Raw genomic sequence first — 24655 nt, forward strand, 5'->3', positions numbered from 1 at the left:
ATATAAACACATACAGGTATATAAACACATACAGGTATATAAAGACATAACACATACAGGTATATAAACACATACAGGTATATAAACACATAACACATACAGGTATATAAACACATACATGTATATAAAGACATAACACATACAGGTATATAAACACATACATGTATATAAAGACATAACACATACAGGTATATAAAGACATAACACATACATGTATATAAAGACATAACACATACAGGTATATAAACACATAACACATACAGGTATATAAACACATAACACATACAGGTATATAAACACATAACACATACAGGTATATAAACACATAACACATACAGGTATATAAACACATACAGGTATATAAACACATACAGGTATATAAACACATACAGGTATATAAAGACATAACACATACAGGTATATAAACACATAACACATACAGGTATATAAAGACATAACACATACAGGTATATAAACACATAACACATACAGGTATATAAACACATACAGGTATATAAACACATAACACATACAGGTATATAAACACATAACGCATACAGGTATATAAACACATAACACATACAGGTATATAAACACATAACACATACAGGTATATAAAGACATAACACATACAGGTATATAAACACATAACACATACAGGTATATAAACACATACAGGTATATAAACACATACATGTATATAAAGACATAACACATACAGGTATATAAACACATAACACATACAGGTATATAAACACATAACACATACAGGTATATAAACACATACAGGTATATAAACACATAACACATACAGGTATATAAACACATAACACATACAGGTATATAAACACATAACACATACAGGTATATAAACACATACAGGTATATAAACACATAACACATACAGGTATATAAACACATAACACATACAGGTATATAAACACATAACACATACAGGTATATAAACACATAACACATACAGGTATATAAACACATAACATATACAGGTATATAAACACATACAGGTATATAAACACATACAGGTATATAAAGACATAACACATACAGGTATATAAACACATACAGGTATATAAACACATAACACATACAGGTATATAAACACATAACACATACAGGTATATAAACACATACATGTATATAAAGACATAACACATACAGGTATATAAAGACATAACACATACATGTATATAAAGACATAACACATACAGGTATATAAACACATAACACATACAGGTATATAAACACATAACACATACAGGTATATAAACACATAACACATACAGGTATATAAACACATACAGGTATATAAACACATACAGGTATATAAACACATACAGGTATATAAAGACATAACACATACAGGTATATAAACACATACAGGTATATAAACACATAACACATACAGGTATATAAACACATACAGGTATATAAAGACATAACACATACAGGTATATAAAGACATAACACATACAGGTACATAAACACATACAGGTATATAAACACATACAGGTATATAAAGACATAACACATACAGGTATATAAACACATAACACATACAGGTATATAAACACATAACACATACAGGTATATAAACACATAACACATACAGGTATATAAACACATACAGGTATATAAACACATAACACATACAGGTATATAAAGACCTAACACATACAGGTATATAAAGACATAACACATACAGGTATATAAACACATACAGGTATATAAACACATACAGGTATATAAAGACATAACACATACAGGTATATAAAGACATAACACATACAGGTATATAAACACATAACACATACAGGTATATAAACCCATAACACATACAGGTATATAAACACATAACACATCCAGGTATATAAACACATAACACATACAGGTATATAAACACATAACACATACAGGTATATAAACACATAACACATACAGGTATATAAAGACATAACACATACAGGTATATAAAGACATAACACATACTGGTATGTAAACACATAACACATAAAGGTATATAAACACATACAGGTATATAAACACATGACACATACAGGTATATAAACACATAACACATACAGGTATATAAACACATACAGGTATATAAACACATAACACATACAGGTATATAAACACATAACACATACAGGTATATAAACACATACAGGTATATAAACACATAACACATACAGGTATATAAAGACATAACACATACAGGTATATAAACACATAACACATACAGGTATATAAACACATAACACATACAGGTATATAAACACATACAGGTATATAAACACATAACACATACAGGTATATAAACACATAACACATACAGGTATATAAACACATAACACATACAGGTATGTAAACACATACAGGTATATAAACACATAACACATACAGGTATATAAACACATAACACATACAGGTATATAAACACATAACACATACAGGTATATAAACACATAACACATACAGGTATATAAACACATAACACATACAGGTATATAAACACATACAGGTATATAAACACATAACACATACAGGTATATAAACACATAACACATACAGGTATATAAACACATACAGGTATATAAACACATACAGGTATATAAAGACGTAACACATAGAGGTATATAAAGACATAACACATACTGGTATATAAACACATAACACATAAAGGTATATAAACACATACAGGTATATAAACACATAACACATACAGGTATATAAACACATAACACATACAGGTATATAAACACATACAGGTATATAAACACATACAGGTATATAAAGACATAACACATAAAGGTATATAAAGACATAACACATACTGGTATATAAACACATAACACATAAAGGTATATAAACACATACAGGTATATAAACACATAACACATACAGGTATATAAACACATAACACATACAGGTATATAAACACATAACACATAAAGGTATATAAACACATACAGGTATATAAACACATAACACATACAGGTATATAAACACATAACACATACAGGTATATAAACACATAACACATACAGGTATATAAACACATAACACATACAGGTATATAAACACATAACACATACAGGTATATAAACACATACAGGTATATAAACACATACAGGTATATAAACACATAACACATACAGGTATATAAACACATAACACATACAGGTATATAAACACATAACACATACAGGTATATAAACACATAACACATACAGGTATATAAACACATAACACATACAGGTATATAAACACATAACACATACAGGTATATAAACACATACAGGTATATAAACACATAACACATACAGGTATATAAACACATACAGCTATATAAACACATAACACATACAGGTATATAAAGACATAACACATACAGGTATATAAACACATAACACATACAGGTATATAAACACATAACACATACAGGTATATAAACACATAACACATACAGGTATATAAACACATAACACATACAGGTATATAAACACATAACACATACAGGTATATAAACACATAACACATACAGGTATATAAAGACATAACACATACAGGTATGTAAACACATAACACATAAAGGTATATAAACACATACAGGTATATAAACACATAACACATACAGGTATATAAACACATAACACATACAGGTATATAAACACATACAGGTATATAAACACATAACACATACAGGTATATAAACACATAACACATACAGGTATATAAACACATACAGGTATATAAACACATAACACATACAGGTATATAAACACATACAGGTATATAAACACATAACACATACAGGTATATAAACACATAACACATACAGGTACAGTTGAAGTCAGACGTTTACATACACTTAGGTTGGACTCATTAAAACCAACTATAGTTTTGTCAAGTTGGTTAGGACATCTACTTTGTGCATGACAAGTAATTTTTCCAACAATTGTTTACAGACAGATCATTTCACTTAGAATTCACTGTATCACAATTCCAGTAGGTCAGAAGTTTACATACACTAAGTTGACTGTGCCTTTATACAAATTGGAAAATTCCAGAAAAGGATGTCATGGCTTTAGAAGCTTCTGTTAGGCTAATTTACATAATTTGAGTAAATTGGAGGTATACCTGTGGATGTATGTAAAGGCATACCTTCAAACTCAGTGCATCTTTGCTTGAAATAATGGGAAAATCTAAAGAAATCAGCCAAGACCTAAGAATTTTTTGGGGGGGACCTCCACAAGTCGGGTTCATCCTTGGGAGCAATTTCTAAACACCTGAAGGTAGCACATTCATTTGTACAAACAATAGTATGCAAGTATAAACACTGTGGGACCACGCAGCCATGATACTGCTCAGGAAGGAGACGCGTTCTGTCTCCTACAGATAAACGTACTTTGGTGCGAAAAGTGCAACTCAATCCCAGAACAACAGCAAAGGACCTTGTGAAGATGCTGGAGGAAACAGGTACATAAGTATCTATATGCACAGTAAAACGGGTCCTATATCGACATAACCTGATAGGCCGCGCAGCAAGGAAGAAGCCACTGCCTCAAAACTGCCATAAAAAATATTTTACTTGTTGGAAAAATGTCCTCTGGTCTGATGAAACAAAAATAGAACTGTTTGGCCATAATGACCATCGTTATTGTTTGCAGGAAAAAGGGGGAGGCTTGCAAGCCGGAGAACACCATCCCAACCGTGAAGCACGGGGATGGCAGCATCATGTTGTGGGGGTGCTTTGCTGCAGGAGGGACTGGTGCACTTCACAAAATAGAAGGCATCAGGAGGTAGGAAAATTATATGGATATATTGAAGCAACGTCTAAAGACATCAGTCAGGAAGTTAAGGCTTCGTCGCAAATGGGTCTTCCAAATGGACAATGACCCCAAGCATACTTCCAAAGTTGTGGCAAAATGGCTTAAGGACATTCAAGTCAAGGTATTGGAGTGGCCATCACAAAGCCCTGACCTCAATCCTATGGAAAATGTGTGGGTAGAACTGAAAAAACTTGTGCAAGCAAGGAGGCCTACAAACCTGACTCAGTTACACCAGCTCTGTCAGGAGGTATGGGCCAAGATTCACCCAACTTATTGTGGGAAGCTTGTGGAAGGCTACCAGAAACGTTTGACCCAAGTTAAACAATTTAAAGGCAATGCTACAAATATGAATTCAGTGTATGTAAACTTCTGACCCACTGGGAATGTGATGAAAGAAATAAAAACTGAAACATTCTTAAATTAAAGTGGTGATCCTAACTGACCTAAGACAGGGACTTTTTACTAGGATTAAATGTCAGGAATTGTGAAAAACTGAGTTTAAATGTAGTTGGCTAAGGTGTATGTAAACTTCCGACTTCAACTGTATATAAAGACAACCCATACAGGTATATAAAGACATAACACACACAGACAGGTACACACACATACACAGGTAGGTGCCGATGCAAATGCATAGCACACACACACACACACACACATATACCCATGCACACAGATACACTCTGACAGACACAAAACATACATAGAAAACCCAATGCTGACAGAATATTGATTTACAGTTCATTAGTTGATCACACACACCTGCCCTCGATGATGGTGATGATGTCGTCAACCTGAATCTGAAGCTTGTCAGCCTCATCAAAGTCCTGCAGGGCACACATGTCTGTTGGCATGGTCTGGAACGGAGACACACACACACACACACACATAAAAACCAAGTGTGATTACCTTAAAACACACACCAGGCACCCCAACATAGTCACTTGGGCCCAAAACCTAAATATGAAATCAGAGTGTGAGTTCTTCCTCCACAAATCTCAGTTAAGTACACATCAAGTTAGGATTCCTCAGTTGGTGATGCCATAATGTGCCCCATGACCCATACAGTGTGCTCCTGACCCATTCACTGTGCCCCTGGCCCATTCACTGTGCCCCTGGCCCATTCACTGTGCCCCTGGCCCATACAATGTGCCCCTGACCCATTCACTGTGCCCCTGGCCCATACAGTGTGCCCCTGGCCCATACAGTGTGCCCCTAACCCATTCACTGTGCCCCTGGCCCATTCACTGTGCCCCTGGCCCATTCACTGTGCCCCTGGCCCATACAGTGTGCCCCTGACCCATTCACTGTGCCCCTGGCCCATACAGTGTGCCCCTGACCCATTCTGTCATGTACTGTCATGTTGTCTTGTCTCTGTCCTTTCCCTTCACCCTGTCTCCCTCTGCTGGTCGTGTTAGGTTACCTTTTCTCCCCCGCTTTCCCCCAGCTGTCCCTTGTCTCCTCTAACTACCCATTCACCCCGTTCCCCACCTGTTCCCTTTTTCCCTCTGATTAGGTCCCTATATCTCTCTCTGTTTCTGCTCCTGTCCTTGTCGGATTCTTGTTTGTTTGTGTCATTCATGCCTGAGCCAGACTGCCGTCATGTTTGCTGTAACCTTGTCCTGTCCTGTCGGAATCTGCCGGTCCATCTGAGCCTACCTATGTTTGGTAATTAAAGAAGCTCTGTTTAAGTTGATTCGCTTTTGGGTCCTCATTCACGCACCGTAACAGAAGAATCCGACCAAGAATGGACCCAGCGACTTCGGATCCTCTCCACTCAGCCGTCGAGATCCAGGGAGCGATGCTAGGCAGACACAAGCAGGAATTGTCTGCTGCTCGACATGCCGTTGAGACCCTGGCCACCCAAGTCTCTAACCTCACAGAACAGGTTCACCATCTCCGCCTCGATCCACCGGCCACTTCCAGGGCTTTCGAATCTCCGGAGCCCAGAATCAATAACCCGCCGTGTTACTCTGGGGAGCCCACTGAATGCCGCTCGTTCCTCACCCAGTGTGATATTGTGTTTTCTCTCCAGCCCAACACTTACTCCAGGAGCACTGCTCGTGTCGCCTACGTCATATCTCTCCTTATTGGACGGGCTCGTGAGTGGGGCACGGCAATCTGGGAGGCAAGGGCTGAGTGTACTAACCAGTATCAAGACTTTAAGGAGGAGATGATACGGGTTTTTGATCGATCTGTTTTTGGGGAGGAGGCTTCCAGGGCCCTGTCTTCCCTATGTCAAGGCAATCGATCCATAACAGACTACTCTATTGAGTTTCGCACTCTTGCTGTCTCCAGTGGCTGGAACGAGCCGGCCTTGCTCGCTCGTCTTCTGGAGGGTTTCCGCGCAGAGGTAAAGGATGAGATTCTCTCCCGGGAGGTTCCTTCCAGCGTGGATTCCTTGATTGAACTCGCTATTCGCATTGAGCGACGGGTTGATCTTCGTCACCGAGCTCGTGGAAAGGAGCTCGCGCTCTCCGTCGCCTCCCTCTCCGCATCACTACCATCTTCCTCTGCCGGCTCGGGTGCTGAGCCCATGCAGCTGGGAGGTATCCGCATCTCGACTAAGGAGAGGGAACGGAGAATCACCAACCGCCTCTGTCTCTATTGCGGTTCCGCTGGTCATTTTGTCACTTCATGTCCAGTAAAAGGCCAGAGCTCGTCAGTAAGCGGAGGGCTACTGGTGAGCGCTACTACTCCTGTCTCTCCTTCAAGATCCTGCACTACCTTGTCGGTCCATCTACGCTGGACCGGTTCGTCAGCTTCCTGCAGTGCCTTAATAGACTCTGGGGCGGAGGGCTGTTTTATGGACGAGACCTGGGCTCGGGAACATGACATTCCTCTCAGACAGTTAAAGGAGCCCACGGCCTTGTTCGCCCTGGATGGTAGTCCTCTCCCCAGGATTCAGCGTGAGACGCTACCTTTAACCCTCACTGTTTCTGGTAATCATAGTGAAACCATTTCTTTTTTAATTTTTCGTTCACCTTTTACACCTGTTGTTTTGGGCCATCCCTGGCTAGTTTGTCATAATCCTTCCATTAATTGGTCTAGTAATTCTATCCTCTCCTGGAACGTCTCTTGTCATGTGAAATGTTTAATGTCTGCTATCCCTCCTGTTTCCTCTGTCTCTTCTTCACAGGAGGAGCCTGGTGATCTGACAGGGGTGCCGGAGGAATATCACGATCTGCGCACGGTGTTCAGTCGGTCCAGGGCCACCTCTCTTCCTCCACACCGGTCGTATGATTGTAGTATTGATCTCCTTCCGGGAACCACCCCCCCCCCGGGGTAGACTATACTCTCTGTCGGCTCCCGAACGTAAGGCTCTCGAAGATTATTTGTCTGTAGCTCTTGACGCCGGTACCATAGTCCCCTCCTCCTCTCCCGCCGGAGCGGGGTTTTTTTTTGTCAAGAAGAAGGACGGGTCTCTGCGCCCCTGCATAGATTATCGAGGGCTGAATGACATAACAGTGAAGAATCGTTATCCGCTTCCTCTTATGTCTTCAGCCTTCGAGATCCTGCAGGGAGCCAGGTTTTTCACTAAGTTGGACCTTCGTAACGCTTACCATCTCGTGCGCATCAGGGAGGGGGACGAGTGGAAGACGGCGTTTAACACTCCGTTAGGGCACTTTGAATACCGGGTTCTTCCTTTCGGCCTCGCTAACGCTCCAGCTGTCTTTCAGGCATTAGTCAATGATGTCCTGAGAGACATGCTGAACATCTTTGTTTTCGTTTACCTTGACGATATCCTGATTTTTTCACCGTCACTCCAGATTCATGTTCAGCACGTTCGACGTGTCCTCCAGCGCCTTTTAGAGAATTGTCTCTTTGTGAAGGCTGAGAAGTGCACTTTTCATGCCTCCTCCGTCACATTTCTCGGTTCTGTTATTTCCGCTGAAGGCATTAAGATGGATCCCGCTAAGGTCCAAGCTGTCATTGATTGGCCCGTCCCTAAGTCACGCGTCGAGCTGCAGCGCTTTCTCGGCTTCGCGAACTTCTATCGTCGTTTCATCCGTAATTTCGGTCAGGTGGCAGCTCCTCTCACAGCCCTTACTTCTGTCAAGACGTGCTTTAAGTGGTCCGTTTCCGCCCAGGGAGCTTTTGATCTCCTCAAGAATCGTTTTACATCCGCTCCTATCCTTGTTACACCTGACGTCTCTAGACAGTTCGTTGTCGAGGTTGACGCGTCAGAGGTGGGAGTGGGAGCCATCCTTTCTCAGCGCTCCCTCTCTGACGACAAGGTCCACCCATGCGCGTATTTTTCTCATCGCCTGTCGCCGTCGGAACGTAACTATGATGTGGGTAACCGCGAACTGCTCGCCATCCGGTTAGCCCTAGGCGAATGGCGACAGTGGTTGGAGGGGGCGACCGTTCCTTTTGTCGTTTGGACTGACCATAGGAACCTTGAGTACATCCGTTCTGCCAAACGACTTAATGCGCGTCAGGCGCGTTGGGCGCTGTTTTTCGCTCGTTTCGAGTTCGTGATTTCTTATCGTCCGGGCTCTAAGAACACCAAGCCTGATGCTTTGTCTCGTCTCTTCAGTTCTTCAGTAGCCTCCACTGACCCCGAGGGGATTCTCCCTGAGGGGCGTGTTGTCGGGTTGACTGTCTGGGGAATTGAGAGGCAGGTAAAGCAAGCACTCACTCAAACTCCGTCGCCGCGCGCTTGTCCTAGGAACCTTCTTTTCGTTCCCGTTCCTACTCGTCTGGCCGTTCTTCAGTGGGCTCACTCTGCCAAGTTAGCCGGCCACCCTGGCGTTCGGGGTACGCTTGCTTCCATTCGCCAGCGTTTCTGGTGGCCCACCCGGGAGCATGACACGCGTCGTTTCGTGGCTGCTTGTTCGGTCTGCGCGCAGACTAAGTCCGGTAACTCTCCTCCTGCCGGCCGTCTCAGGCCGCTTCCTATTCCCTCTCGACCGTGGTCTCACATCGCCTTAGATTTTGTCACCGGACTGCCTTCGTCAGCGGGGAAGACTGTTATTCTTACGGTTGTCGATAGGTTCTCTAAGGCGGCTCATTTCATTCCCCTTGCTAAGCTTCCTTCTGCTAAAGAGACGGCACAAATCATCATCGAGAATGTTTTCAGAATTCATGGCCTTCCGTCAGACGTCGTTTCGGACAGAGGTCCGCAATTCACGTCTCAATTTTGGAGGGAGTTTTGCCGTTTGATTGGGGCTTCCGTCAGTCTCTCTTCCGGCTTTCACCCCCAGTCTAACGGTCAAGCAGAACGGGCCAATCAGACTATTGGTCGCATCTTACGCAGTCTTTCTTTTCGCAACCCTGCGTCTTGGTCAGAACAGCTCCCCTGGGCAGAATACGCCCACAACTCGCTTCCTTCGTCTGCGACCGGGCTATCTCCTTTTCAGAGTAGCCTCGGGTACCAGCCTCCGTTGTTCTCATCTCAGTTCGCCGAGTCCAGCGTCCCCTCCGCTCAGGCTTTTGTCCAACGTTGCGAGCGCACCTGGAAGAGGGTCAGGTCTGCACTTTGCCGTTATAGGGCGCAGACTGTGAGAGCTGCTAATAAGCGTAGAACGAAGAGCCCTAGATATTGTCGCGGTCAGAGAGTTTGGCTCTCCACTCAGAACCTTCCCCTTAAGACGGCTTCTCGCAAGTTGACCCCGCGGTTCATTGGTCCATTCCGCATCTCTCAGGTCATTAATCCTGTCGCAGTGCGACTTCTTCTTCCGCGATATCTTCGTCGCGTCCACCCGGTCTTCCATGTCTCCTGTGTTAAGCCCGTTCTTCGCGCCCCCGCTCGTCTTCCCCCCCCCCCCCCCATCCTTGTCGAGGGCGCACCTATCTACAGGGTCCGTAAAATCTTGGACATGCGTCCTCGGGGCCGTGGTCATCAGTACCTAGTTGACTGGGAGGGGTACGGTCCTGAGGAGAGGAGTTGGGTTCCCTCTCGGGACGTGCTGGACCGTGCGCTGATTGATGATTTCCTCCGTTGCCGCCAGGTTTCCTCCTCGAGTGCGCCAGGAGGCGCTCGGTGAGTGGGGGGGTACTGTCATGTACTGTCATGTTGTCTTGTCTCTGTCCTTTCCCTTCACCCTGTCTCCCTCTGCTGGTCGTGTTAGGTTACCTTTTCTCCCCCGCTTTCCCCCAGCTGTCCCTTGTCTCCTCTAACTACCCATTCACCCCGTTCCCCACCTGTTCCCTTTTTCCCTCTGATTAGGTCCCTATATCTCTCTCTGTTTCTGCTCCTGTCCTTGTCGGATTCTTGTTTGTTTGTGTCATTCATGCCTGAGCCAGACTGCCGTCATGTTTGCTGTAACCTTGTCCTGTCCTGTCGGAATCTGCCGGTCCATCTGAGCCTACCTATGTTTGGTAATTAAAGAAGCTCTGTTTAAGTTGATTCGCTTTTGGGTCCTCATTCACGCACCGTAACACATTCACTGTGCCCCTGGCCCATACAGTACCGTAGTAGATTCACTAGGTGGCGCTAGAGGTCCAGGTAACATATTAAGAGCTCCCACAGTCAAGACTTCATCTTGTCATTCAATAATGCAAGTAAATATTTCAAATGATATGACATTTTACACAAATTGTGTACACAAGTTAAGTATTTAGAACTGACATCTCAGGTTGTAAGCAAATTGATCCACTAAACTTGACGTCAGAATATACAATTGTCGCTCATGAAGGTCTTGTATACAACCTTGAAGGTACACGTTCAAAATATACTCAGACATTTAAATACAAACACACACGTAATGCAAATACTAATGTAAACACACATCCCCCCACCACTCTACACACACATCCGCCCCCCCCTCCCCCCACCCCTCTACACACACATCCAACCCCCTCCCCCACCACTCTAAACACCCATCCAACCCCCATCCCTCTACACACACACACATCCAACCCCCATCCCTCTACACACACACATCCAACCCCCTCCCCACACCACTCTAAACACCCATCCAAACCCCTCCCCACCCCTCTACACACACACACATCCAACCCCCTCCCCACACCACTCTAAACACCCATCCAGCCCCCTCCCTACCCCTCTACACACACACATCCAACCCCCTCCCCCCACCACTCTAAACACCCATCCAACCCCCTCCCCCCACCACTCTACACACACATCCACCCCCTCCCCCCACCACTCTAAACACACATCCAACTCCCTCCCCACCCCTCTACACACACACACATCCAACCCCCTCCCCACACCACTCTAAACACCCATCCAACCCCCTCCCCACCCCTCTACACACACACACATCCAACCCCCTCCCCCCACCACTCTAAACCCCCATCCAACCCCCTCCCCCCACCACTCTACACACACATCCACCCCCTCCCCCCACCACTCTAAACACACATCCAACTCCCTCCCCCCACCACTCTAAACACACATCCAACTCCCTCCCCCCACCACTCTAAACACCCATCCAATCCCCTCCCCATCCCTCTACACACACACACACACATCCAACCCCCTCCCCCCACCACTCTAAACACCCATTCAACCCCCATCCCTCTACACACACACATCCAACCCCCTCCCCCACCACTCTACACACACATCCACTCCCCCCACCCCTCTACACACACATCCACTCCCCCCACCCCTCTACACACACATCCAACCCCCACACGCACATCCACCCCCCACCCCCCACACACACACATCCAACCCCCCCTATAAAATGTCCCCAGTTGGTCAACTTTTTGTTCGTTTACTATTCTTGTGTGTGTGTACCTCGAGCAGGAACTCCCTGAGGGCGAGGAAAGTGGGCCTGTCTTCAGGTTTCTGGGCCCAGCAGTGCAGCATGACGTTGTAGAGGTCCTGGGGACAGTCCTCTGGCTTGGGCAGACGCTCACCCTCCTTGTCTATCTTGTGTAAGATCTGAAACACAGATTGAAATACTGAAATTAAACCTAGAATGAAATCGTGATGTACAAAAGGGACAAATACTTTTTTCACACGTCTGCTGTGTGTGTGTGTGTGTGTGTACCTGGCTGCCGCTGAGACCCAGCCAGGGCTCCTGTCCGTGGGTACACATCTCCCACAGCGTCACCCCGAACATCCAGGTGTCTGTAGCGTGGGAGAACGTCCGTGTCTTCAGGCTCTCAGGGGCACACCTGGAGGGAGAACACACACACACAGCTAATTCACACACAGCTAATGTACGGGGACACCCACACACACACACACACACACACAGCAAATGTACGAACACACACACACACACACACACACACACACACACACACACAGCAAATGTACGAACACACACACACAGCAAATGTACGGACACACACACACACACACACACACACACCCACACAGCAAATTCACACACAGCAATGTACGGACACACACACACACACACAGCAAATTCACACACAGCAATGTACGGACAAACACACACACACACACACACACACACACACACACACACACACACCCACACAGCAAATTCACACACAGCAATGTACGGACACACACACACACACACAGCAAATTCACACACAGCAATGTACGGACAAACACACACACACACACACACACACACACACACACACACACACACACACACACACCCACACAGCAAATTCACACACAGCAATGTACGGACACACACACACACACAGCAAATTCACATAGAGCAAATGTACGGACAAACACACACACTCACAGCAAATGTACGAACACACACACACACACACACACACACACACACACACACACACACACACACACACACACACACACACACACACACACACACAGCAAATGTACGGACACACACACACACACACACACCCACACACACAGCAATGTAGGAACACACACACGTTAGACAACTGGATCAAAAAGGTGATGAGAACAGAGGAAAAAAAACACTACGGCCACGTCAGGGGCACAATGTTGTGGAATATTCAGATACAAACATGTTCAACAAACATGCCTTTAGACACGTAGAATAAACAGATCAGATGTACAATTACAAGATCATGTCTGATCTATTCATGACATTTCTATCTGCAACGTCAGACGTCTGCTTACTGAATGTGGCCCCTGACCACGACGACACACGGAAACACAACCCCCCCTGTCGCCCCCTCTCACCAGGCGAACGGCACCTTGCGGTGCTCCTGCATCACGTAGTGCTCGTGGTTGTTGGGTAGCGCTCGCATCAGGCCGAAGTCGCCGATCTTCACCGTCTCGGTCGACGCCAGCAGGATGTTGCGGGCGGCCAGGTCGCGGTGGATGAAGCGTCGGTGCTCCAGGTAGGCCATGCCGCACGCCACCTGCACGGCGTACTGGCACAGTGTGTGGATGAGGACGGGGCCCTGCGTCGGAACGCAGCGCAGATGGTCCAGCAGGGAGCCCAGCGGGGCTAGTTCAGTCACCTGGGGGGGGGGGGGGGGGGGGGGGGGGGGGGGGGGGGGGGGGGGATATGACACAGATGAATAGAACAAGGAGGAAAGGTCAGCCTTCATTTTAGTCCTCTGTCTCAATCAATCACTCCTCTCCTCCTGCCGGCCTTGACATTTCTGACGCTGACATGATTTTAAATGGGGACAGGAAGCAGTCTGAGCAGTGTGTTTACTTAGCTCTCTGTGTTTATGTGTGTCTGGTGTGTGTGTTTATGATAGTCTGGTATGTGTGTCCAGTGTGTGTGTGTGTTTATGTGTGTCCAGTGTGTGTGTCCGGTATGTGTGTCCGGTGTGTGTGTGTTTATGTGTGTCCGGTGTGTGTCCGGTATGTGTGTCCGGTGTGTGTGTGTTTATGTGTGTCCGGTGTGCGTGTGTGTGTGCATGTATGTACCACAGGAGGTTGGTGGCACCTTAATTGGGGAGGATGGGCTCGTTGTAATGGCTGGAGCTGAATACGTAGAATGGTATCAAATACATCAAACAAAGGGTTTCCATGTTTTTGATGTCATTCCATTAGCGCCGTTCCAGCCATTATTATGAGCCGTCCTCCCCTCAGCAGCCTCCTGTTGCCATGATGTGTGTGTCCGTACCATCTTCATGGGGCGTGTGAGTACCACCCCGTACAGCCTGATGAGGTTCTGGTGATCCAGGGAGTGCATGGCGTTCACCTCGCAGATGAAGTCGTCCAGAGCGTCCGGCTGACTCAGAACGTCTGTCTTTAAACACTTTACTGCTACCTCCAACTGGAGAAGAGAAGGGGGTAGGGGGGGTTAGCGTAATGCTAAATCCATAGTGAAAATGATTGATGATTAGCTAGCAAAATGTTTATTTTGAGTGACTACAGTTGTGCTTACTAACAGTGTGGTGGCCTTGGAACAATTTAAAACTAGGAGACAATAGAACACCGGGGGTGTATTCATCCAACCAGTTAGCTTCTGTTAGCTTCCGTTTGGTTCTGTTAGCTTCCGTTTGGTTCTGTTAGCTTCCATTTGGTTCCTAGTGAACACACCCCAGATTGGTTCTGTTTGGTTCCTTGTGAGTACACCCAAGATTTGTTCTGTTTGGTTCCTTCTGAGTACACCCAAGATTGGTTCTGTTTGGTTCCTTATGAGTACACACAAGATTGGTTCTGTTTGGTTCCTTATGAGTACACCCCAGATTGGTTCGGTTTGGTTCCTAGGAAGTACACCCCAGATTGGTTCTGTTTGGTTCCTAGGGAGTACACCCCAGATTTGGTGCTGTTTGGTTCCTAGTGAATACACCCGGATAAAGCACTAAATAAACTTCAGTTAGTGCTAAATATGGCTGCTAGAATCCTGACTAGAACCAAAAAATTTGATCATATTACTCCAGTGCTAGCCTCCCTACACTGTCTTCCTGTTAAGGCAAGGGCTGATTTCAAGGTTTTACTGCTAACCTAGAAAGCATTACATGGGCTTGCTCCTACCTATCTTTCCGATTTGGTCCTGCCGTACATACCTACACGTACGCTACGGTCACAAGATGCAGGCCTCCTAATTGTCCAGCAAACAGCTGGAGGCAGGGCTTTCTCCTATAGAGCTCCATTTTTATGGAATGGTCTGCCTACCCATGTGAGAGACGCAGACTCGGTCTCAACCTTTAAGTCTTTACTGAAGACTCATCTCTTCAGTGGGTCATATGATTGAGTGTAGTATGGCCCAGGAGTGTGAAAGTGAACGGAAAGGCTCTGGATCAACGAACCGCCCTTGCTGTCTCTGCCTGGCTGGTTCCCCTCTCTCCACTGGGATTCTCTGGCTTATTTGTGCTCTTCCATGCCGTCCCTAGGAGGGGTGCGTCACTTGAGTGGGTTGAGTCACTGACGTGATCTTCCTGTCTGGGTTGGCGCACCCCTTGGGTTGTGCCGTGGTGGAGATCTTTGTGGGCTATACTCTGCCTTGTCTCAGGATGGTAAGTTGGTGGTTGAAGATATCCCTCTAGTGGTGTGGGGGCTGTTCTTTGGCAAAGTGGGTGGGGTTATATCCTGCCTGTTTGGCCCTGTCTGGGGGTATCATCGGATGGGGCCACAGTGTCTCCTGACCCCTCCTGTCTCAGCCTCCAGTATTTATGCTGCAGTAGTTTATGTGTCGGGGTGCTAGGGTCAGTCTGTTATATCTGGAGTATATCTCTCTAATTCTCGCTTTCTCTCTCTCAGAGGACCTGAGCCCTAGGACCATGCCTCAGGACTACCTGGCATGATGACTCCTTGCTGTCTCCAGTCCACCTGGTTGTGCTACCTGTCCCAGACCTGCTGTTTTCAGATCTCTAGAGACAGCAGGAGCGGTAGAGATACGCTTAATGATCGGCTATGAAAAGCCAACTGACATTTACTCCTTGGGTGCTGACTTGTTGCACCCTCGACAACTACTGTGATTATTATTTTTGACCATGCTGGTCATTTATGAACATTTGAACATCTTGGCCATGTTCTGTTATAATCTCCACCCGGCACAGCCAGAAGAGGACTGGCCACCCCTCATAGCCTGGTTCCTCTCTAGGTTTCTTTCTAGGTTTTGGCCTTTCTAGGGAGCTTTCCCTAGCCACCGTGCTTCTACACCTGAATTGCTTGCTGTTTGGGGATTTAGGCTGGGTTTCTGTACAGCACTTTGAGATATCAGCTGATGGAAGAAGGGCTATATAAATACATTTGATTTTGATTTGATGATTGAGCTTCCTGAACAACTGAACTAGATGTTTTGTGCTCAGACACTGGACTAGATATTCTGTGGCCCTCAAACTCAACTCTGGACATTGAAGACAGTTCCACAGTGTTTTTTTCCATTATTCCCCTCTATTCAAGGACTGATTTAGACCTGAGACGACACTAGATAGGGCCAGGGTGGGCAACCCCAGACCTCGTAGGGCCAGGATGGGTAACTCCAGACCTCGTAGGGCCAGGATGGGCAACTCCAGACCTCGTAGGGCCAGGATGGGCAACTCCAGACCTAGTAGGGCCAGGATGGGCAACTCCAGACCTCGTAGGGCCAGGATGGGCAACTCCAGACCTCGTAGGGCCAGGATGGGCAACCCCAGACCTCGTAGGGCCAGGATGGGTAACTCCAGACCTCGTAGGGCCAGGATGGGCAACTCCAGACCTCGTAGGGCCAGGATGGGCAACTCCAGACCTAGTAGGGCCAGGATGGGCAACTCCAGACCTCGTAGGGCCAGGATGGGCAACCCCAGACCTCGTAGGGCCAGGATGGGCAACTCCAGACCTCGTAGGGACAGGATGGGCAACCCCAGACCTCGTAGGGCCAGGATGGTCAACTCCAGTCCAGAGTGGTGTCACACTTTCCCCCTTTCCCTAGCGAACACAGGCGATTCAACTAATTGCATTCTAAACTGAAGATCATGATTAGTTGATTATTGGAGTGAGGTGTGTTATCTGGGGCTGGGGGCTGAGGCGGAGGCTGGGGTCCGAGGACTGAGTTACCCATCCGTGTCATAGGGTAATACTTGAACAGCCCTGTTTTATGGGCTCTGTAAACCTTGTGTCACATGTTCTGTAAACTATTCCTTTGGTCCCATCTGGCCATGTTGGGGTCACTGTATGTGTGTACTGTGTCTTTGTGTGTGTGTGTGTGTGTGTGTGGTCACTCGGTCACTTCTGGAGAGTGTTTGGACAAGATTCTCTCTTTCTCCATCACTTCCTCGAGTTCAAGTCTATAGGGGCTAGTGGTCAATGGTTTGACCAAAACAGATGTTGGAGAGAGAGTGCTTTTGGTCATTTTTCCATGTTGTCATGGCTTGAACTTTGAAGCCACTGATACTGTTCCCCATGTGATCACAAGGAACTCCCTCGTCCTCTGTCTGTTCCTCTTTCTATTCTGACACCTTACTGTGAAACTATACCGCAAGCCCCCTCCCTCTGTTCCTCTATCTATTCTAACACTTTACTGTGAAACTACACCGCAAGCCCCCTCCCTCTGTTCCTCTATCTATTCTAACACTTTACTGTGAAACTACACCGCAAGCCCCCTCCCTCTGTTCCTCTATCTATTCTAACACTTTACTGTGAAACTACACCGCAAGCCCCCTCCCTCTGTTCCTCTATCTATTCTAACACTTTACTGTGAAACTACACCGCAAGCCCCCTCCCTCTGTTCCTCTATCTATTCTAACACTTTACTGTGAAACTACACCGCAAGCCCCCTCCCTCTGTTCCTCTATCTATTCTAACACTTTACTGTGAAACTACACCGCAAGCCCCCTCCCTCTGTTCCTCCATAAGCATGTGTGAAACAACTGAAGCGTAAAAATAAGTGCTGCCTGTGCGGCCGGAGTAACACCTCTCATTGATTGATTGATTTATTTTATTTAACCTTCATTCAACCAGGAAGGGCTCATTGAGATTAAAATCTATTTTTCAAGAGCGCCCTGACCAAGATAGGCAGCACCAAGTCATTACAAAACAATTACAGACAGACAACATGAAAAACTACAAGTCATCTAGTAAAAACCATTCAATTCACAAGAGTATAAAACAGCTAATTAAAAACATTGACAGGTCAGGGAATCAGCCTCAAAATCCTTAATCAGTGATTTAAAAACACCAATCGGGACAAGTTCTTCCAGTTTAAAAGTATTTTGTAAGGTGTTCCAAGACGATGGCGCAGAGGGGACATAAAAGCCCTTTTACCAATTAGGCCTACAGTGGCTCTGTTTCACTCACGGTGCTAAAACATTTGACGTAAAAAAAAACTAATGGGGGAGAGGTGAGGGTATTCTCTCTTCCCTGTTAACGATTTTTGATCATCTGAATTAGATGTGTTGTCCAGATGGGACCCTGTTTTCTAGACGGGAACCTGTGTAAGATTTAGACCAAAACCCATCCCGCCACACCCACACCCCATACACACTACCCCCCCCCCCCCCCCATACACAGACAGAACCTATTCCCCCCCACCCCCCCATACACAGACAGAACCCATCCCGCCCCCCCATACACAGACAGAACCCATCCCGCCCCCCCTCATACACAGACAGAACCCATCCCGCCACACCCACACGCCCCCTCCCCACCCCCATACACAGACAGAACCCATCCCCCCACACGCCCCCTCCCCACCCCCATACACAGACAGAACCCATCCCGCCACACCCACAGACAGAACCCACCCCCTCTCACCACTTTCCCAGCGGGCATGAACCACTCGCCCCTTTTGACCACGCCGAAGGAGCCTTCGCCCAGCTTCTGGAAGAGGACCAGATCCTTCTCACTGATCAGACAGCTGAGTGTCTGCTGCTGGGGGGGCGGCGTAGGGGACAGCTTGCGGAAGGAGGAGGTGGGGGCCGCCTGCTGGAAGTCCCCAGCGTCCGTCCGCTTCCCGCTGAACACCTGGAGAAAGACGAGAGAAGAGAGACGTCGTTAATAGAAGATGGGTGGGTGCTGTAGTGCAGGAGGTATCTGACCTGTATGAAATAGACAAACAGTACTTAGCTGTGAGAATACAAATAAAATGCAAATGAATTACTTAAAAATCATACAATGTGATTTTCTGGATTTTTGTTTTAGATTCCGTCTCTCAGAGTTGAAGTGTACCTATGATAAAAAATTACAGACTTCTACATGCTTTGTAAGTAGGAAAACCTGCAAAATCGGCAGTGTATCAAATACTTGTTCTCCCCACTGTATACACTCAGCGGCCAGTTTATGAAGTACATCACCCCATTCACGCAAATGGTTCGCTCCTACAGACAGTGAGTCACGTGGCCGTGGATTGCTATATAAATCAGGCAGACAGGCATCAAGGCATTCAGTTACTGTTTCGACTGAACGTTACAATGGGCGGAAAGAGTGACCTAAGTGACTGAGTGTGGTAGGATCCTCAGGGACCAGGGGCGCCGGTTCCAGTAGCTCAGAAACGGACATCCTCCTGGGATTTTCACGTACAACAGTGTCTAGGGTTTACAGAGAACGGTGAAACAAACAAAAAACATCCAGACAGCGGCAGTCCTGTGGGTGAAAACAGCTCGTTGATGAGAGGTGGAAGGAGAACAGCAAGAATTGTGCAAGCTAATAGGCGGGCCACAAACAGGCAAATAACGGCGCAGGACAACAGTGGTGTCCAGAACGGCATCTCGGAATGCACAACTCATCTGTCCTTGTCACAGATTGGATATTGCAGCAGACAACCACACCGGGTTCCACTCTAATCAGCTAAAAACAAGAAGAAGATGCTCAAGCGGGTATGCCATCACCGACACTGGATAATTGAGGAGTGGAGAAACATTGGCTGGTCCGAAAAAATCCCGGTTCCTGTTGCCTCATGCTGACGGCAGAGTCAGGATTTGGTGTAAGCAGCATTAGTCCATGGCTCCATCCTGCCTGGTGTCGACGGTACAGGATGTTGGCGGTGGTGTAATGGTGTGGGGAATGTTTTCCTGGCAAATGTTAGGTCCCTTGATACCAACTGAGCAACGTTTGAATGCCACACCTTATAGAATCCATGCCCTGAAGAATGCAGGCTGTTCTGGAGGCAAAGGGGGTTCCGACCTAATACTAGATAGGTGGACCAAATAAACCTATGACTTTGACCAACCTATTGTATGACTTTGACCTTAGTTGTACATTCAAAATAGCTTGTGAAGGTGTGAAGGCAGGTTATATGTCTCTGCAGTGTGGTGTGTATCAATGTCCCTCTTCTTCAGTCTGTGGTGTGTGTATCAATGAGTCTGTTCTTCAGTCTGTGGTGTGGTGTGTATCAATGTCCCTGTTCTTCAGTCTGTGGTGTGTATCAATTAGTCTGTTCTTCAGTCTGTGGTGTGGTGTGTATCAATGAGTCTGTTCTTCAGTCTGTGGTGTGGTGTGTATCAATGAGTCTGTTCTTCAGTCTGTGGTGTGTATCAATGAGTCTGTTCTTCAGTCTGTGGTGTGTATCAATGAGTCTGTTCTTCAGTCTGTGGTGTGTATCAATGAGTCTGTTCTTCAGTCTGTGGTGTGTATCAATGAGTCTGTTCTTCAGTCTGTGGTGTGTATCAATGGGTCTGTTCCTCAGTCTGTGGTGTGTATCAATGAGTCTGTTCTTCAGTCTGTGGTGTGTATCAATGAGTCTGTTCTTCAGTCTGTGGTGTGTATCAATGAGTCTGTTCTTCAGTCTGTGGTGTGTATCAATGAGTCTGTTATTCAGTCTGTGGTGTGTATCAATGGGTCTGTTCTTCAGTCTGTGGTGTGTATCAATGAGTCTGTTCTTCAGTCTGTGGTGTGTATCAATGAGTCTGTTCTTCAGTCTGTGGTGTGTATCAATGAGTCTGTTCTTCAGTCTGTGGTGTGTATCAATGAGTCTGTTCTTCAGTCTGTGGTGTGTATCAATGAGTCTGTGTAGGTCTCTGTATTGAGTCTGAGTTGGTAATAAAGGTATGGGAGGTTCATTAAACAGTGAAGACGGTAGACCAACCATGAACTGTACGGTAGACCAACCATGAACTGTACGGTAGACCATCACACAACCATGAACTGTACGGTAGACCATCACACAACCATGAACTGTACGGTAGACCATCCCACAACCATGAACTGTACGGTAGACCATCACACAACCATGAACTGTACACCTAACTGTCTGGGGAATTTTGGAATAATTTTGTCCATTCCATTTTTAAGATAAAAATCTAAATTTCTGCCACATTTTTTGGGGGGGTCCTGTGCAGTTGTACTTCAAACAAATACACGTGTTAACACCAAATGTTTTATTTTAAAGTTTTTAAAAGTTATTTTAGAAGAGATAGTGAATCATGCAACGGTTCCAATACATCAGTATGCATAGTACGGATATGTGTGAGTTTGTGTACTGTACCTTGCTCATCCAGGACTTGCGCTTGGACATGGCTTTCCTCCTCTTGACCGCCTCCCACAGCCGTCTCTGCCCTGCAGCGACACCAGCGAGAGACAGAGAGAAGAGAGAGACAGACACAAAGAGAGCACACGAGAGGGAGAGAATGTCACTGACTATGCAGACCAAGAATGAGAAACCCTAAGGCATGTGATAAGTCATCCGATTCAACTACCAAGGTCCTGGCAACTCCTCCGATTCAACTACCAAGGTCCTGGCAACTCCTCCGATTCAACTACCAAAGTCCTGGCAACTCCTCCGATTCAGCGAATCAAGGACCTGGCAACTCCTCCGATTCAGCTACCAAGGTCCTGGCAACTCCTCTGAATCAGCTACCAAGGTCCTGGCAACTCATCCGATTCAGCTAACCAAGGGTAGCCCTCTGGGAGGAGAGATGGGCACCGCTGCCCACCAGTAGGGCACCGCTGCCCACCAGTAGGGCACAGCTGCCCACCAGTAGGGCACCGCTGCCCACCAGTAGGGGACAGCTGGCCACCAGTAGGGGACAGCTGGCCACCAGTAGGGCACCGCTGCCCACCAGTAGGGCACCGCTGCCCACCAGTAGGGGACAGCTGGCCACCAGTAGGGCACCGCTGCCCACCAGTAGGGCACAGCTGCCCACCAGTAGGGCACAGCTGCCCACCAGTAGGGGACAGCTGCCCACCAGTAGGGGACAGCTGCCCACCAGTAGGGGACAGCTGCCCACCAGTAGGGGACAGCTGCCCACCAGTAGGGCACCGCTGCCCACCAGTAGGGGACAGCTGGCCACCAGTAGGGCACCGCTGCCCACCAGTAGGGGACAGCTGCCCACCAGTAGGGTAGCCCTCTGGGAGGAGAGTTGGTGAACTTGAAACATCAGAAAAGCATTTACATTTACACATTTGAATAATTTAGCTTAATTCATTTACACGTATCCAGAGTGACTTACAGTTAGTGTACTCTTCTTAAAGGGATACTTTGGGATTTTAGCAATGGTGCCATTTATCTACTTCCCCAGAGTCAGATGAACTTGTGGATAAAATGTGTATGACTTGGTGTCCAGTATGAAGGAAGTTAGAGGTAGTTTTGCGAGCCAATGCTAACTAGCATTAGCACAATGACTAGAAGTGCTAGCAGATACCCCTAGACTTCCATTCATTGCGCTAACGCTAGTTAGCTATTGCGCTAACGCTAGTTAGCAACTTCCTTCAGACGGCGCACAGAGACATAAATATGGTATCCACGAGTTTATCTGACTCTGGGGAAGTAGAAAAAATCCCAAAGTTTCTCTTTTAAGATAGCTAGGTGGGACAACCACATATCTCAGTCATAGCTAGGTGGGACAACCACATCTCTCAGTCATAGTGAGGTGAGACAACCACATCCCTCAGTCATAGTGAGGTGGGACAACCACATCTCTCAGTCAGAGTGAGGTGGGACAACCACATCTCTCAGTCATAGTGAGGTGGGACAACCACATCTCTCAGTCATAGCTAGTTGGGACAACCACATCTCTCAGTCATAGTGAGGTGGGACAACCACATCTCTCAGTCATAGTGAGGTGGGACAACCACATCTCTCAGTTATGGTGCGGTGGGACAACCACATCTCTCAGTCATGGTGCGGTGGGACAACCACATCTCTCAGTCATAGTGAGGTGGGACAACCACATCTCTCAGTCATAGCGAGGTGGGACAACCACATCTCTCAGTCATAGTGAGGTGGGACAACCACATCTCTCAGTCATAGTGAGGTGGGACAACCACATCTCTCAGTCATAGCGAGGTGGGACAACCACACCTCTCAGTCATAGTGAGGTGGGACAACCACATCTCTCAGTCATAGCGAGGTGGGACAACCACATCTCTCAGTCATAGCAAGGTGGGACAACCACATCTCTCAGTCATAGTGAGGTGGGACAATCACATCTCTCAGTCATAGTGAGGTGGGACAACCACATCTCTCAGTCATAGTGAGGTGGGACAATCACATCTCTCAGTCATAGTGAGGTGGGACAATCACATCTCTCAGTCATAGTGAGGTGAGACAACCACATCTCTCAGTCATAGTGAGGTGGGACAACCACATCTCTCAGTCATAGTGAGGTGGGACAACCACATCTCTCAGTCATAGCGAGGTGGGACAACCACATCTCTCAGTCATAGTGAGGTGGGACAACCACATCTCTCAGTCATAGCGAGGTGGGACAACCACATCTCTCAGTCATAGCAAGGTGGGACAACCACATCTCTCAGTCATAGTGAGGTGGGACAATCACATCTGTCAGTCATAGTGAGGTGGGACAACCACATCTCTCAGTCATAGTGAGGTGGGACAATCACATCTCTCAGTCATAGTGAGGTGGGACAATCACATCTCTCAGTCATAGTGAGGTGAGACAACCACATCTCTCAGTCATAGTGAGGTGGGACAACCACATCTCTCAGTCATAGTGAGGTGAGACAACCACATCTCTCAGTCATAGTGAGGTGGGACAACCACATCTCTCAGTCATAGTGAGGTGGGACAACCACATCTCTCAGTCATAGTGAGGTGGGACAACCACATCTCTCA

The 24655-nt window shown here is 46.5% G+C and overlaps 1 protein-coding gene across 4 annotated transcripts in view; it reads right to left on the reverse strand.

The window, feature by feature from the left end:
- Positions 1–24655, reverse strand: part of LOC110508241 (activated CDC42 kinase 1) — a 116485-nt gene that overhangs the window by 27379 nt on the left and 64451 nt on the right. For all 4 annotated transcript variants that reach the window (XM_036966285.1, XM_036966286.1, XM_036966282.1 and 1 more), the window contains 7 exons: positions 22067–22137; positions 19399–19608; positions 14843–14995; positions 13942–14225; positions 12824–12950; positions 12568–12714; positions 5616–5710 (listed from right to left, as the gene is read on the reverse strand). In XM_036966285.1, coding sequence (XP_036822180.1) covers positions 5616–5710; positions 12568–12714; positions 12824–12950; positions 13942–14225; positions 14843–14995; positions 19399–19608; positions 22067–22137 — 1087 coding nt within the window. The remainder of the gene's footprint in view (positions 1–5615; positions 5711–12567; positions 12715–12823; positions 12951–13941; positions 14226–14842; positions 14996–19398; positions 19609–22066; positions 22138–24655) is intronic.

This window comes from Oncorhynchus mykiss, chromosome 28 (assembly GCF_013265735.2).
Source record: "Oncorhynchus mykiss isolate Arlee chromosome 28, USDA_OmykA_1.1, whole genome shotgun sequence".
NCBI lineage: Eukaryota > Metazoa > Chordata > Actinopteri > Salmoniformes > Salmonidae > Oncorhynchus > Oncorhynchus mykiss.